Below are 17765 nucleotides of genomic sequence, written 5' to 3' on the forward strand. Positions count from 1 at the left end.
GCAACAGCACAGGGGATGTTTGTTTGGTAAGAATGAGGCATTACTCTTAGTAGCTTGCAGAGCTAGGGAGCTCATTTTTTCACTGCAGCTAAAGTCAGCCTATAGTCTATACCCCGATTTTTAACAAAACACTGACAGTTGTATCACAGAAAACAGTAAATCAGGTGGAGCAGTGCTCTTCACTTAGGTAAAATATGGCTGAGCATTCCCACTGAAGGCAATGGAAGTGAGAATTTACGCATGTTACTGCGAACAGGATCGAAGTCTTGCCAAACACCTGCACTGCTTTGTAGCTGGTATGCATGCAAGCTTCCCACTTGTCAGTCATTTCATTGGCTTCACGTAGCACTGTACATGCAGTGTGGAGCTGCCTGGCCCTGTGCTCTCCTAGTGGAAGGGGTCCTGCTGCAAGACAGCCACTGACCCTGCCCTTTTCCTCAGCTTTTTATTGCACTGTCAGCCAAAGGCTGGACCACATCCTGTATTACTGCCTGACATCTATAAAAAGCATTATTCTCAGTAGTGTCTACACACACATGAGCTTATCTTGCCACAAAGTGCAGGAGGCCACTTTTACATCTGTGCACATTCAGGACTCCATTTAAATGCAGTATCAGCCTGGATGCAAATACAGGACAAATCATAGTTACGCAGCCTTGTAGAAAACCGGCTGAGAGAGATGATAATTCTTTAACTTGCAGCCTGCTGTTGTCTTGGTTCAGTTAAAATCTCAGTGGTCAAATTTAAGTGCTGGGTAAAAGGTGTCTGGATTGTTTTCTTTAGTTTAAGAACTATAAAGAAGCTGGTTCTAAAAACCCACCTTTCCACTGATGCTATTTAGTGTGCTTACTGGATCAGACTTCTATGCACAAACCTTAAAAACAGACTGTCTCAAAAAGAACACTTAAGGACAGTTTGCCTTTGGCTACAGCTATTACCCCACCAATCTTTACACTTGAACTTACTTTTCAATTTATTACAATGGGATAGTGGGTAAGTTTTCTCATATTCAGCAGTTCTTCTGCAAAGACACTAAAACCACAAGCTTTAGCCTAATGCAAAGAGAATTTAACAATTCTAGTATTTGTTTCACTTTATTGGATAGCTTTTGTTCTGCGTGACTGCCATATTATCTAGCAAAATGCACTGAAAGAAAAACAACCCACTTCTCTTTCAGGCTGTTTTTTAAAAGGGACACTATGAAAGATAAGATGACCTTTCCCAGCTGAACTCCTGTAGGACTTTTCCACCTTACAGTGGAGCGTTACATGGAGATACGTGTTAACTTGCTCACAGAAAGCTCCAAATGCCAGCATCAGCTTACCTGCATTTGTCCACAGAATGGTACTGAGACAGCACAGCAGCTCAGACTGCTGCCTTCAACTGAGGCAGCCGTGCATCAGTGCCAAAGGATAGGATTAGAGAGCCAACAATACTTTGTTTCTCACTCTAAAAACAATTTTCTAATCTAGTTTTCTGCTTCAGAATAACAAGATTCTTCCCAAAGCAGATACCAGCACAAGATTAAGTTACTTGATAAGAAAAGCTGTGGCTCTTAAACGTTATAATGAAGAAGCAGTTTGCAAAAACAAAGCAGGCTTCATTCAGAGTTTCTAAGGAAAAAGCAGCTTGGTTGCTCTTACTACTGTTTCTCAGACAGTAGTGCTGGGATGCCAACAACACCCACTCTGATAGCACTGCACCAACCAGCTTTTACACAAGGAGCAGCAAATAAGAGCAAGTAGCAGGACTAAGTCAGAGCCAGCATTAGTATCTCCCAGCAGCAAACAACAACCTGTCTGCATCGCCCCTTTTCTAAGTGCAGCATTGGCCAAAAAGCCATTTCTGCAATGTGGCTGAGCAACTGCTTCATCATGTCTGCATTAAAGGTTTTCTCAGGAGTTTTGTCATTGAGTTGGTTGGGAGCAGAAGTAGATTTTTTTTTTTAATAATACTCTGTGAATTTTTCATTGGATTTCTATAAATCTCTGCTTTCACCTTTGCTGTTTAGTAACTAGGAAAGTAACTCCCTTTTCACTGTCACTTCTTCCACGCTTGTTTCTGTAGCTGTTAATAACAGAAGTATATTGCATCTGCTTCCTAACCTGCCACAGCTCTGTGAGAAGAGCCATCGGAAATGCTCACAATGACACTTTTTAAAGCTAATGAAAAAGACACATGCACAGACACAAGAGAAAAAAAAAAAACATCATCTTGGCTTCCTCTGAATCAGTCCAAAAAGGAGACCTTAGCAGAATAAAGAGCAGAAGGAAAAGAGAGAGAAAGTGTACCAAATGTGCAGCAGCTGCTCTGCAGTTGCTTGTTCATTTTATATATGAAGCATTTCAGAAGTTTCTCAACCTGGTTGTGAAAGACTGTTGTAGGGATCACATTAACTTTGTATTGGCAAAGAAAGAAGCGCAGTCAGAAGGGAGGAACCACAACCACTTGGATATCTGCCTCTCTGGGGCACAGGAGAGGCTCAGGCACTTCTACATCACTGTCCTATAAAAATCAAAGTCGTGCCTGATTAGTACATGATATGGGATGAGGTCAAAGCACAGGTCAATCTCTTCATAGAGTCCAACTCCCTGTTTCTACCCAAAGTCTCAGCACTATGTTATCTGTGTGCTTGGAAAGCTTTGCATTTCTATAAATGGCAGTTAAAAATAAAAAATAAATTAAAAGATAAACTTAATCATCATTATGGGTTAATCCAAAGGAAGGTCAGTACTTCACAACAGGTCTCAAGCTTTCTATTCCAAAAAGAGTGGAGGCCACTGCAGAGGGCCCAAGCCCAGGCGATATACTGAGAGAGGTATGCTGGGTTTTGTCCTTCTCATGCCCTTTCCCCAGTCGCAGTCCTGAATTGGATGCTGAAGCCTGAATTCTCATATATGCTTCTTCTATGTGAATAAAAATAAAAGATCTGAAAATCATCATTACAGTCAGTGCACAGCCCTGTAGCTGTAAGTTTCCATAGAGATGCCGAACTTGCCATGTAGCTGCAAGTCTGTTTTATTGGTAACAAACTATGAGGATCTAAACCACAAGCTGCCTCTTTTCCAGCAAATAGTTCTACAAGAGAAAACAGTCTCCACAGAAAGGGAGAAGGAAACCACCACAGTTTATCTGCTTCCAAAAGAGCAGCCCAATTCTAAGCATTTTCTAACTTCAACACTGAACCTAGTGAGCAACTGGCTCTTGTAGTCAGCCTCTTCTCTGAGCACAATTTGAACTTTAGTTAGGCAAGATTTTCTTACTCCTGCCACTGCTCTGATGAGACATCTCCAAAATAACACTGCTCCCACCTGGCTCCCACTGCCCAGATGATGAGCACAGTTTTGATTTCCACTTCAACATATTAGCATCATTGCTTACATAGTGGGTTTGTTTTCAGCTTCAGTTCTTATTCAGCTTCGCTCGCCAGCAAGAAGGCATTTTTAATTCTTCAACAGGAACAGCACAATGGAGAGATTTGGAAACCAAAGACTAAGAGCATGTTGGCTTTGCCACGCTACATGGTTTGATGTGTTGCCCACTGAAGTCTGTGAGAGCCTTTTCATTAATTTCAATGGGATTTCAAATGGTCTGATAGCATGTGGTGCCTTAGACCACCTAGAGTCAAGGATTAATTTGTTTTATTATGTTCTGCTAAGGAGAGCTGTTGGAGGTGCCCAAGACTTAGATGCTCAAAGAGCTTCCAGACCGTGCTGCAGACCTCAGCCTCGTGTGCCTCAAGCATATAAGACCATAGAAAAAATACAAAAGTTAACAAGTTATCCTTGGCTTCAGCAACTCTGGCCACCTGGGGAGAGCTGCAGGGCAATTGGTTGTGCTTCAGGCTAGTGCTGGGAAACAGTATGACATTTCCATGGGAGCAGCAAACCCTCATCTATTTCTCCTAACACTCTTCTGTAGAAATATAGCCAAGACATGCAGAGAGGGATGAGTATTCTAGCCTCACTCTTATTTCTACTCCACGTCTTTCAGACTTTATTGGTCACAAGTTCTGGTGACCTTCATCTTGGTTTGACCTACAGGTCACATATAGCTGAGGGCACAGCGCCCCTGAGTTTCCCCACATTTTCCTTCCCAGTATAACTGCTCTCCACAGGCTGTATCAAACATCATGTCTTGTAACAGCCAAGTTAGAAAATTCACGCAGAAAAGTCTTTCATTTATCCCTCCCAAATACGAAGCAAGTGTTTTATTAAAAAGGGCTCATAATTTTCTGCTTTCAGGAGCTGAATAAATAGCGATCAAAGAAAGGCATGGAGCAGCTGACTAAAAGCTAAAAGCACAAATACTTTGGGGAATGCAAGAAAGTAGCAGTTAACAACAGACTTCAAAACAACAACCCCAGAGGCTGTGGTGAAGACTTTCCATAGGTACTAATGATTTTGAATTAACCCATGTCTCACCACACAGGTTTGATCTTAGAGATAGGAAGAACAAATGCTCAATACCCACTCTAGAAATCAGACCTTCTCCTTTTAAAAGCACATGTAATTTAGCGCATTCAAAGCAATGAACTGCTTTAAAACACAGAACGAATCCGTGTCTTTGTGGACTGAGGTCAAGCAGCAGTACAGCTATGCTCCCACTGTCTGCAGCTGACCTTTCTCAAACTGCTGCCTCCCTTGGTTGACCACAGTGCTATCCACAAGCTTCAAATTACTTTGGAGATTAAGTGAAATGTCACCGTCCTTACCGACATCTCTCTGGGGACAATGGGAATCCCTTCTCCACGGTGTGCATCAGATCCATCCCATCCCACTGGCTTGCCTACCTGGGCTCATCACATCAGCAGACTCCCCTTTGCCCATCCCTGTGTAATATCACTGCTCATGTCCTTACAGTGTTTATTTAGAGACAGGCCTTAGAAAGAATATATACATCTGTGACTCAAGCCTGCCACTAGTATACAACTCGGTTTCCCTGCCTGAGATGATACCCATTCTGCCCTTCAGAATCAGCAGAAATGGGCAGGAATGGAATATATGGAATATATACATATATATAAAATTATCTTTTTCCAAAGCTCTGCTTGTCTGTGGGCAGGTCAAAGACCAGCAGTATCAATGTCCCCAGTGATTCAGCAAGTATAAGAACGCAGCTAAACCCCAGAAGTCCAACTATCTCCAGCTGTTTAGTCAAAGCTACCTCCAAATTCTTCCTCCCCCACACCCTTTTTTGGCCTGTTTAACTAAACCTTCTTCCCTACGGCGCTGCGTGTGAAGGCGCACTCCTTCCTAGACAGCAGTGGGAGAGCAAAAGGAGAAAAAGTCCAGTTAATGGAAAAACACGATGAATGGTAATCAGAGCAGTGACAACCACGTGAAAGTATTGATCGGCCACTACAGACCAGCTAACAGGGCTCTGCCCAACTGTTTATTGATACAATCGTGGTTTGTGATACAGCACAGCCCTCAAGCTTGCTGTTTACAAAGAAAGTGGAAGTTCAGAGCTTTTGTAATTGAATTTATAAACTTATACACAGCAATGGAATACCTAATGCCTGGGCTGCAAGATTAAAAACAAAATCAAGAAGATGAGTGCTGCACTCAGCTGTAGGCCTTTCCTAGTAATGAGCTGTGCAGCCAAAGCAATTACAAACTTTATTTTTTTAAAGGAGCAATAGCAGTTTGACCAGGAGGTCTTCCTCCAGGAACGATCTTGTAAATGAAAGCATTAAGCTTCTAAGGGGTTGAGTGCTTCAGATCATTACAGAGATGGCCTCCAGCTCCACACTTCACTAGCTTGATTTTTTTGTTGTTAATTTCACTGACAAAAGCAGCTTGAAGGACCTCCCTGCTTTGGACCCACTCAGTGTTAAGTGCAGCCTAGACAAGTGGCTGCCTTTCTCTACTGAACAGCATTTTTCAAAAGGCAAAAAAAAAAAAAAGAAATAATTAAATTCTATTGATGAATAATTGCTTGTAATAAATAAAGAGAAACAAATGCCATTGGCCTCAACAGCTTCCATCATTGCTTCTGAACAAAGTGAATGCCATGTGCTGCAGGAGCTGGGAGCAGTGACACATGGATAAGTTCCCATTTTGAATGCAGCTGGAATTATCCCTCAGCTCCCAGTGGCTGAGCACCGGCCAGCCAGGTCCAGGAGGCAAATTTGGGGTGTCAGAAGCAGAGCTGGAGCCTCCACCTGGAAGCCTGTACCTCCATCCAGGCCTCAGCTGAGGCAGATTTTCACAAGCAGAGCTCTTCCTTCTGTTGGAGGTTCTCATAAACAACCCTCACCCTCCCTCCCAACACACCACCCCCACGTTTTCTCAACTTGAAACATCTGAAATTTATTCTAAACCCTGACCGTAATAAGCTGAGCGTACCCAGACAGAGCTGCAGGCCTTCACTTCCAAGGGGAAGTCATATTGCATGCAAGGGTACAGCGAGATTGCAAACTTAAGCTGGTTATTTCTCACTTCCCTACTTTAAAAGCTACAATATTCAGGTAGCTTAAAGAAAAACAGCCTTTGGATTTTGTCTGCTCATAAATCCATCACAACAGCCTGGGGGAAAACAGTAAATAAGATATTGGAAGAAGAGCACAAGAGGCCAAAAGAAGAGCATCTTCCTCTCAGGGTGTGCTGTTTGCAACCAAAGCCAGGTACCAGGCTGTGATATTAGTGTGTGGTATTGATTTGCTCTTAATCCAGAGAAATGCCCCTGTAATGAACTCTGCTGTGCCCTTAATGATTTCATATCGAAGGATGTTAGGTGCCTTGCTCATAACAGAGTAACAGCAATTCCAAAAATAGCAAGCCTCATAATAAAATGTTATTGAGGAGCCTGAATTTCAATATAAAAGGGACTCTGCTGTACTCAAGGGCTTACTAGATACAAATGCATACTTTAAAAAGTTGTATTAAAGTCACGTTGAGGTAGAGGCAACATGAAATGATGCTTCAGGAAGCAGCTGAGCTCAAGGTCCCCAGCTCCACAGCCAGCCCTGCTGGTTGGGCACTGCCAACCCTATGGGCACCTCCAGGCCCTGCTGGCTCTCCTGCCACCTGAACACCACCTGTTTCTGTTTGACTGCTCCCATCCATCATTTTGGGCCACTGGAGCCGAGGGTACAGGAGCTGTGGAGTTATCGCTTGAGGTGCTTCTCAACACATCCCAGCCCTGACAGGAGAGGACATGGAGACAAGGCCTCTGTGTTCCCCCTCCATGGCTGCCCTCTGCCACCTGCACATCAGAGATGAAAGAAGCAGAAACAAAATGAGCTCTCATCAGAGCGAGAACAGCATCTGGGGTGCCTAAAGACACCTACAGCTCAGTCATCTCTCTGAGGTGGTTTTGGCAGATGTCTCTCCTGTTGCTCCCAGGTTCAGTCAGGTATCCTAGTCTCGGGCTGGAATAGGGCTAATTTTCTTCATAGTGGCTGGTGTGAACCATGTTTTGGACTTAGGATGAGAATCACGTTGATAACACTCTGATGTTTTGTTGAGCAATGCTTAAAGTTAAGGACTTCTCAGCTGCCTGGTGAGGAACCGGGGGTGCACAACACATTCATTTGGGTTTTGATTAATGGACATAGCTTGCTTTTTTCACTTACCCTTTCTAAATCCATTTTCCTATCTATATTTTTGCCCAAATGCCATCTGAAAAGAAAGGTTTGCTCTTTTCTAGCTGTGCGATGAGACACAGCAAACCTAGGCAGCTCTGACTCCTCTAAGCGCAGGCAGTGGCCCATTTCTCTTCATTCATCCTTATAGGTCACCATCAAATAGTCCCTGAAGCACTTCAACCTGCCCTGTTTCACACATATCCTGCGTCCCCCTCAGCTCAAGCATGGATCCCCAGAATGCCAGGCCCTCCTGAGAGCCTGCTCTGGCCTTCAAATAACTCTCACCCACCAACTGGTTTCATTAAGAGCAATTAGGGATATCTCTGCCACTTGCACCAGGGCAGGGGGTGGGAGCAATTAGCTGCAGGAAACAGGAGGTTGAACATTTGCCTCCTGTGAATCCCACAAGGGAGATCAGAACTTGGCTCAGAAGGTTATCTAGGAGCAGGGATGTAGGCTGGAAAAAGCCATTAGCTCAACTAACTCTAATAATTGCCTTAATTGCAGGCAGTTGAGGTGAGCTGAAGAGCCCAGAGCCCCTTGGTTGCACACTTGGCTGCTTCCAGGTTCCTTTCCTGAGAAAAGCAGCACAGAGTCCTGCTGGCAGAGTGACCCTATTCTGAGCCATCCCCGTCCCTGGGAAGATGACCAGCTAAACTCTAAACTCTCCTTTTCCTCCAGAGCAGCTCCTGAACTCCCTTTCCTTGTTCCTGTGATTTCCCAGGAGCTCACTGGTGCTCTTGGACCCAGGGAGGGCTCTGAACCCTAAAGCAGTGAAACAACAGCAGCTTCTCCAGCGGTGCGTGGAGAGCAGAATTTATTTGTGCCCGTGTTCCAGAAACCTTAGCTGAAGTAGCAAGATTGACTTTATGTGAAGCTACAGCTTACGCAATGGAGCAAAACCAGAAGAAATTGCTGATGCTAAAGCAGAGGCAGCAGTTAGGCATGGATTTGAGTTTCCCATTGATGGCTTTAGGAGCGCAGCAGTTTTGTGGGGTAATACCTGCTTTGGAGCAAGATGTCTATTGCTGAACCAGGGCTGTGCAGCGTGGCACAGCTTGTACAGGCAGCAAAAAGAGGTTTGCAACATAAGGGGACAAGGAAGAGAAAATATGATCAACTCTGCATGTGCAAAGGGGAAAAACAAGAGGCACAGAGAGCCCACGTGCTTGGTCTGTCATTTCAACAGCCCCATTTGGTGCCATTAACTGCAGCAAGTGAATGGTAAAATACAGTTCAATTTGTGTTGTTTTTTTTTGTTTGTTTGTTTCATTGGGGTTTTTTTTTGGTTGAAAACTGTATTTCATACGTAAGGAGCTTTGTGATTCTGTTTTTTAAGGCTCACTCCCTGCTCCGCATTGTTGAACATGGAGAGCGGGCCAAACCTCAGAAATGGGGTTTTATCAACAATTCTGTCACAGCTGCCAGATAGAGCCCAAACAGCTGAATCATTCATGAGCCCATCAGCAAAGGAAACAGCAGGTCAGCCCTGAATTGAATGCTATTAAAAACTTTTGTTAAAGTCCTGGAAGAGAGCAGTGGGAGAAGCTAAGAGAGGGAAAAGGAAATAAATTATAAATATTGATCACATTTGTGGATTGGGACAGACCTGCAAGGACAGAAAGCACAAAGAAGGATAAATTGAGAATTAAGCTGAGATATCTCAAAGAGTTGGGTGTTTAAGTGGGACCAGATTTGATTTAGCTAAATATCAAATAATGCCTGGCAGCGCTCAGCAAGCAGAGGGACGATGTGGGGAGAGGAGCCAGCAGTGGGCACAAAGGACACAGAGGACACAGACAGCTGGGGCTTACCTGGGGTTTGCTGCAGCCTTGCACGAGAATCACTGCAGGGCCATGGAACACCCATCCTTCTGCCCACCCCTCAAGTGTCATTCACTTCTCCCAGCAGAGGCAGCCCCCAACCCGTAGCCCAGTGGCTGGTAATCATTTCTTATTGTAGAGCACTGCAGCCCCAGATGGGCAGTGAGTAATCAAAGCACATAAAGTGATGTGAGAAAAACAACCAGGCAATAAAGTCTGCTCGGGAAGGTTAAAAGAGGATTAACCAGGCAGTTCTTGGAGGAAAGAGGGTGCTTTATCACAGCTGAAGTATGTGCTGGGAATGTGGTGTGCTGCCAAGTGTTTCCTGCTGCGTGAGCTCGGATACTGCCTCAGTTTCCCTCGTAGAAAAAAGCAAGAGGCTCAAGCCTTCATCCTGACATCCTGCAGAAAGGGCTGCTTGGGTGGGAATAGGGACATCTGGGGCCTCCTCTCCTTCACTGCAAGGGAGGAGGAGGCTCTGTTGATGTGGTATGTGGGTGCCAGCATTCAGTCCTGCTTGAGGCAGCTTGTCTCTGCTCAGTGCTGTGACAGGGAGCAGTGCAGAGATCCCACAGGAGCAGAGCAGCCATCAGCTTCTCCCAGGGGTGTGCAGACATGGGTACAGCTGAGACAAGGGGACAGATGCACCGTGAGGATTTAAAGAGGCTGCAGGGCCAGATGCTATGCAGAAACACCAGCAGCGAGCTCAAAGCTGCCCCCACTAGTCTTCAGTTGCCCCATAACTGGGGGAAGGAGGCTGCTTGTAAGCAGGCACCTGGGCTTGTAGCACAGCAGCAAGCTCAGACGCACTGACATAAGAGCACTCAGGACTATGAGGGCCATCTTGCATCAAGGGCAATTGAAGCAAGGCTATGCCCATTAGGATCATTTTATTCTGCTGTGAGAGCTACTAAGTAGAGAAAAAGCACGGAATAAGGGGAGCAAATGGGCAGTCTCCTGGCAAGGAGCATGGTTTAGTGTCTGTCCTTCTGGGGAGACTTCACAGCAGGAAAGGAGAGGCTATGTCCCTGTGTCATTTCCCAAGTGCAGCACATTTGTCGCATCTAGTGATGGAGGACATTACCATCTTCCTGTGCTCCTCTCTTTCCCCCACTGCAGCTTTGCTCAACCCCACAGGGAAATGAGGAAATTACAACCACTGCCAAAGGCAGGCTTGAGAAACAGCAAAGAAAAGGGCACCAACAGCACTTTGAGAACAAAAAATCCTTCCAGGTCTATGACCTGGTTTGGGGTCAGCATCTTGTTTGAAACAGAGCAGAAATAGGGTGACTGCCACAGTCTGGGCTCTTACAGAAGCCGCCTGTTGTTCAATCTGTTTTCTGGTTTATTCCCAGCAAAGCATACTGGCCCCCACAGCACCCCAGGGGAACACAGCACAGCTGCGCAGCCCAAATCTCCAGGTCCAGGGGGAAAGAAATCAGTGCTGATGCCCCAGGAGGAGGTAGCGCCCAAGGACCTGCGGCTGCTCAGCCCATGGGGACACTGCACAGTCGTGACTGCAATCCCCTCACAGACACTGCAGAAGCCAATTCAGAAAGAATGCAAGAAATGGCTTTTATGCAATTGCTTGATGAAAGACACCACGCCACAGCCTTTTCAGTTGTCATCCCACAACAGCTGTGCTGAAGGGGGTTCATTTCCCTTTGGGAGTGAGACAGGGCGGCACAATCCACGCCGCACTCCTGGTGACACAGGGGAGCACAGGATGAGACATGAGAACAGGGGTCAAGGTCTGTGACCCACAGCCTTCTGCTGAAAGAGCACTGCTCTTTGCAGAATGCTGCAGCAGCCCTCCCTGAGGCTCTTCACGTGCTCACGATGTTCACCTTTGCATGTTATTTTCAGTGGCTGAGTGCATTCTGTGGTTCTTTGCTTGGCTGCCAGGGATGGCAGTGAAAAGGCTGAGGCCTGAAGTATGAAGGCTCAACGGCACGAGGCTTGGTGTCACCACAGCTTTGCTGCTCTCTGAAGCAGCTGGAATTAGAGCCACCTAATTGCAGGAGCTAAATTAACAGCGCTGTGAATCCTGAGAGCCACCGAGTGGCCGTGCCCATCAGCTGCAGACACCTCCATCTGGCTGAATACAGGCATATTTCACATTTGTAATGAGTGAATTTCAGCCTTATATCAGCAAGGATAACAAAGGGCAGGCCTGCTGCCTTCTTCACGTCTGTCACGCGAGGGGGAAATGACTACAGCACATTGTGTAGGGGAAATGCACAGCACAGCCCCACTCTTCCCGCAGGGCAGGATGCTGCTTCCACTGCTGAGGAACCCACATAACACACATGCTTCAAGTTACCCCTTGGTTTTGCTACACAGAGTAAGTACAGAGCTTTATTTTGCTATTGGCCAGCAACTTAAATTGAGTTAAAAAAAAAAAAAAAAAAAAAAAAAAAAAAGCAATGAATATTATTATTCAGAGAAAAAGTATAAAACAACTCAATGGACACAAGCCAGCTCTGTTCCTATCTCATTCTTCCAGCCTCATTCCTGGCCTCTCCCAGCCCTGCACAATGCATTTCAAGGAAACAGGCAAAGGCACGTAAGAAGATACATGTAAGAAAGTAGAAATATTGCTTCAAGCAACGTGCTCAATATTTTCCTCAGTTAGTAGTCAGCACTTGTCAGAAACTTGAATATAAAACAAGAAATAATTTAGAGATTTCTCCTTTAGATCATTACACAATAATTTAGATTTCTCTTCCCTCTTTCCCTTTGCTGTAGGACAACGGATACACCTCAGTTCCTCCACCTCTTTTTGCATTAGTGTTAGGGATTATTTCACGGTGCTCCTGTTGACAGGGGAGTTCCAGATTTACCTGCTCCGAATTTTAACTTGTCACCCTTCAGCCCCCTCTGAAGGACCAGTCTGGGATTGCTCTGTGCATCAAACCCTCCACAATGCTGCAAGACCCTTCAGGGCTCTGGGTGATTTTGCTGATGCATGCTGCCAAGGCACCACCAAAAGGACAAGAGTGTGAGTAAATTACTTGGCTTATAGAAGGGCATTATCTTCACTGCTTAGGAACCCCAAATCCCTACAGCCCTTTCTGCTTCACGGGTGCACAACGCACGTCAGGAAAGTGAAAATAAAATAATTCTGCTCTACCAAGCAGACTTCTTGATGAGAGCCCTTTCCAGGATGATTAGGAAGAAAATGTTCAAATCCCTCAGGACAGGAGAGGCTCCCGAGGTCCTATGAATTCAGACTAAGACCTTGTTGGCATAACAGTGGCACCAATTCCACAGCAGCAGTCACATTTATGCCCTGTAGGTAGCCAGGATCCCAATGCAGAGATAACATTTAATTAAATCTATTTAATTAAACAGACAGTTAAACCCAGCACTACCAATTTACCAAATACACTGGAGCAACTGGGGGAAGCTGACTCTACTGTTTACTTCTGGGATAGTCTGGAAAGTGGGCTTCCAGATCTCATTAAAGCCAGAAAACCCTCAGCTGATTAATGAGCTCTTTGGAGGCTGATACAACTTTTGTATATATTCATTTCCCACCCAAGAGAGACAAGCCTGGAGGTTTTTATTAGAGCATCAAGCCCAGCCCAGGGTGTCTCTCAACATGTAAGAGATATGATGAGGCATTCCCACTAACCAAACAGGCCAAAGGGTAGCTTGATATGTCAGCTCCACTGACCAGCTTTTCACCAAATCACAGCAGGGGACAAGCCTTTGAGCTTTCTCATTCACACTGGAAGCCACTAAATAAAAAAGACTAGACCCAAAAGAATTAGAAAGCAGTCCAATGTCTTTGGCTCTAGAATTGCTAGGTGGCAAAAGGCTTCTTGTGGCTCCTAATGGCACTGCGTTGCAGGGAAGCTTCAAGGAAGAGGAGGAAGGATTGCTGAGAAATACTAAGGCACCCAGATCTTGACAATATTAGAGCTGCAACAAGATCTCAGCTGTATCAAGATGTGCTCCTGATCAGCACAGAGAGCAATTCCTGCCCCACACAACCAGACAGGCATCTTCTCAGGTGGAGAACAGCTGTGTTAGGACATCAGTGCACAGGCTGGGGGGAGAATGACAAATCTTCTGTGTCTGAGAGATTCGAATCTGGTTCCAGCTCAGCGCAGAAACATCATCTGTCCTCACAGTCAACGCCCAGCTCTGCTGAGCCACTTCTCAGAAAGCAAACTGGTTCCTGTGTAGCATCCCAATACTTTCACACTAGCTCAGGAAGAGCCCCAGGAGAAATGGCCCTAGATAAATCTTGCCTTCTAGTTACATCAAGGGACTGTTTTGCTAAAGCTTCTAGCAGAAGATCCACAACTCTTCTGTTTCTTGACAGTGAAGAGGACCTGCTGAATTCCTGGCTGCCTTGTGCACAATGAGGAGGGTGACTTTCCCCAAAAGGGGCAGGTAAGGCATTTAATTAGAGAGAAGTCCTCAGGTTGCAGACACTTCTGTGGTGGTAGTGGAGGGTGGTGAGGTTGGCAGGCACTAAGGGAAGTGGCAGAGGGGGAGCTGACAGAGTTCCCACAGCTATTAATATGGCTCCTGCTTCAAACTCCTGTACAAGCAACAAGTGAAAATCATCCCGAAGATCTACAGGGTAGAAAAAGAAGAGAGAAACGAATGACAAAAACAGAATGGATGCAGTGGAGGTAGCAGCCTGAAAACTAGCAGTTTGGACCCAGATCAGAGTGGCAACCAGATCTGGCCTGGAGATACAGCACACCAGCTTGCAATGAGTGTGAGGGAACACAATCTGTGCTAATCCTCATAACTAATCACTAGCAGCTTCTCTAGAATGTATGCCAGGGCAGAAGGGAAAATGAACAACTCCCAGAGATATCTGCATCTGGAAGTAAAGATTATTCTGGCTGTCTTTCCCCCTATAACGGTGCAGGAGCATCCACATCCTATCCCTTTACTTTTCAGACTCTCCTGAAACATTTGCTGACCCACAGTGCTGTTCCTCAGTATGACAGAGCCAGGGCAGAAACTCTGATTACAAAAGGAATGAACTAATGAACCAGGATGGGAAACTCCTCCAAACCAGCCCTTTGGCAGCACGGGCAATCCTGGCACATCCCCACCAGAGGTCTCTCTCAGGCTGCCAAACCAGCAGCCACAGCCGCACCTCATTTCTCACATCCCTGCTGCAGAACCCTGTCTGAGCAGAAAAGTGTTTTTCTTTCATCAGAAATGAAATCTTACAAACTGATAAAAGAGGCACTAGCTCTGGAGTTAGTGGATCCCAAGGTCACTGAAGTACCTTCCCTTACCTGATAACTTCTCTTTGCCAGGCAAGGAAAAGCCTGAAATACTAATTTTTCCATCCCTTAGTTCTTGGGTTTCTTGAGCTTCTGCCCAGCAAGCCCAAGATTCCACACAATTCCACACAATACCTGCACACAAGCAATGCTGATCCCAACTATGCCAATAATTTTCAGATGTTCTTGAATGAAGTTTTCCAGCTTGGTAATGCAACCATTCTGCAGGGAAAGAGAGAGGAGACAGGGAAAGTCATCTTCATTTTAAATTCTTGTGTCTCACTTTAAGACAGCAGTTGCAATCCCTGAAAGCATCCCTACAAAAAGCAGCGTCCGTGAGCATCCTCTCCTTGCAACACTGCTGGAAAAGCAATACAGATTATGCAAAGTCCATACTGTTTCTGTATGTCTCAGGAATTGCTGAAGGTGGCTGAAGAAGTACAGAAGAACACAGCACATTATAGAGGATTTCTCTCAGATTTTCCTCTGAGGTATGTGGAGGAGGGCTCCCACACTGCTTAGCACATGCCTGGAGAAGGTGTTTGCTCCTCTCTGGACAAAATGCCAAGGAAATGCAGCATCAAGACCTCTAACATGAGAGGAGCCCTTTGAAAGCAAATTCCTCCCACTGATATTTATGGGTTTTAATGTGGACTTGGAAAGCCAGGCAGTGACTACCTCTGCCTTTCACTTGCATCCTTGGCTGGCAGCATAACATCCTGGTTTCAGGCCCGTGTTTTTGTTGCCATAATGCAAAAATAAAACAGTAAGAGAATTCTCTGCTTATTTTGGAAGACTTCTCTTTAAATAATTAAACTGTTTCAACTAGTGAGGCAGGTTTTCCATGGTAACATCAGGGGGATTTGCTGTGTAGGTTGCAACAGTGCCCCAAGGGTACTGGGGCCCTACAGCCCCAGGAGTCTACAGTGAACACAGACACCTACATGTACCCAGGCAGAGGGAACGAGTGAGCATGCACTTCTCTAGGGAGGGATGGCAAAGGCCTCACTTTTCCCACGCCTGAATTAGGTTTCAGAGTAAGCTCCAGCTGCTTCAGTGTGAAACAATTGCTCCCATGTCCTGATCTGACCCTCTTCTAAGTTCTTCCCCAAAGCCAGTAAAAATCTGTTCTGAATCCTGACTTAGATGCTGTATCATGAGAAACATTGTTAAGTGTTGAGCCACATGGCCTTTGGCATCTTTTTATACTTTAGAGCTAACGCTGTGCTTGTGCTTGTGCTTGGCAGCCCAGCAGGACCTTCCTAGGTAACACAGCTTCACACAGCACAGAGTGAAGCTGAGCCAGCTCTGCCCTCACACTCTTGCAGGTTTCCACACTCAAAGACACCTCAACAGCCCTTGGAAAATAACAGATTTATGGGAAAGTCTTCTTTCAGGAGAGCAAAACCCAGCCAAGCAGCTGGACATAATAAAGTGCAGCTTTAGTAGAGCAGAAAGCCTGGACTTCATCTCTGCACCTGGCAGGGGGCAGAGACAAGGAAAAGGCTCCAGCTGCTGCTCCCATGCCTCAGTACAGCCAGCCAAGGCACAAGTTGCACTGGTGAGAAAACAGTCTATGCTAACTCACAGACAGATTCATGGTGAGCAAGTTAAAGCCAAGTCATAGGATTGAAGGGTATGAAAACAAAAGCACAAGAAATTCTACCGGTTTTATTCAACAGGATGAATAAATGGTCCTACCTGCCTATTTACTCAGCTACTTTGGGATTCAATTTGCTTCAAACAAGCCTTTCTACCAGCTCAGTCCAAACTCATTTCACCCCTAACTGCAGTTCTCTGAAACTGGCCTAATTTGTCTGCTAGGGAGACCCATATCCTGTTTCCTCATCTGCAGGTCAAGTCTGTCAGTTCTGATGCTTGACTGTATCTCCATTTGTTCCTCACTAAGTGCAGTAACAGGAAGCTTGGAATGCAAGGCTCAAACCCAAGTCTCCTGCCAGAAGCAACATCTCCTACTCCCTCATCACCAGCATATTCTGCATTAACAAATATAACTTACTATTTTTCTCTATAGCAAATAAAATGGTGCAGAACATATCCTTGCTTTATTCCTCAGTTCCTGAACTCTCTTCTTTACTGCCTTTACAGTCCTTTTCTACATATCAGGTTCCCTGCAAATGCCAAGAACAGCCTTGAGACAGATAAGAAGTGCTACCCTTGCCTAATCCATGGCCCCTCCTGTGCAGAAATTAATCCCATACCGTACCCACTGGGTGTTGGCTATAGTATCACTCTGGCAGCCACGAATACATGCTTCTGTAATAGCAGCCTACATGCAGGAGCTCAGACACTCTGACTCCTCTATTTTTTTTTCCCCTTCTTCCCTGAATCTTTTTAAATGTAGCCTGGAAGGCTCAACAGTCAGAGACACAAAGTGCCAACAGTTTGCAGCACCAACCCAAAATCCTCACTTCCTGCCCACCTCCTTGGTAAACTTTGTGGCAAGAGGCTCTGAAGCCCTTTTGTTCTTTACCTCCTTGTAGATGTTGGAAGGATGATCCCTTCGGCCACACAGGTCAGTTATTGTCTTACAGCAGCTGTCAGGAACTTTCCTTCCACTGGCCTCTGGAGATTTGATCCACATGCTGTCAGCCCAGTCTGTGTAGTTGTTGCTCCCACAGCACTTGAACTGCAAACACAGAGCACAAAGCTGAGCCTGCAAACTCTGCAGCTTCCTTCTCACTCCAGCCTCCCCATATCAAGCTCTGGGCTTCACCCTCCTTTGTGGAGAGACTCCAGCAATCTCACTAGCCTATATTTTTTGACTGCTGTAATTATTAGTGAGCTGTTTTAATTCTGGTGATTAATTATCAGCTTCATCCATCTTCCACCAGTTGTGACTTTTGTTACTGCTGAGATGGACTGTAGCTAGACTGCACCTGCAGCTGCCTCAGCTCTTAATCACCTGACCAGAGAGCACTAACAGGGTAGGTATAATTACCAGTTACTATTGCATATGCACCTGGCAACAGGGCATTACGTGCATAGCAGGCTGCAGCTTTGAAACTGCTGGACCCATGCCTGTGCACAAAGGTCCATCCTGTGGAAAAGCCTGTCAGAACTGCGACA

The 17765-nt window shown here is 45.6% G+C and overlaps 1 protein-coding gene across 1 annotated transcript in view; it reads right to left on the reverse strand.

Moving 5' to 3' along the window:
- Window positions 1-11740: 11740 nt before the first annotated feature.
- The window catches only part of CD151 (CD151 molecule (Raph blood group)), a 31861-nt gene continuing 25836 nt past the window's right edge, over window positions 11741-17765 (reverse strand). The window contains exons 7-9 of the mRNA XM_052692772.1: window positions 17170-17325; window positions 14811-14897; window positions 11741-14004 (exon numbers count right to left, since the gene is read on the reverse strand). Coding sequence (XP_052548732.1) covers window positions 13945-14004; window positions 14811-14897; window positions 17170-17325 — 303 coding nt within the window. The 3' untranslated portion in view covers window positions 11741-13944. The remainder of the gene's footprint in view (window positions 14005-14810; window positions 14898-17169; window positions 17326-17765) is intronic.

The sequence above is a fragment of the Tympanuchus pallidicinctus genome, unplaced genomic scaffold (assembly GCF_026119805.1).
Source record: "Tympanuchus pallidicinctus isolate F22 unplaced genomic scaffold, pur_lepc_1.0 scaffold3, whole genome shotgun sequence".
Taxonomy (NCBI): domain Eukaryota; kingdom Metazoa; phylum Chordata; class Aves; order Galliformes; family Phasianidae; genus Tympanuchus; species Tympanuchus pallidicinctus.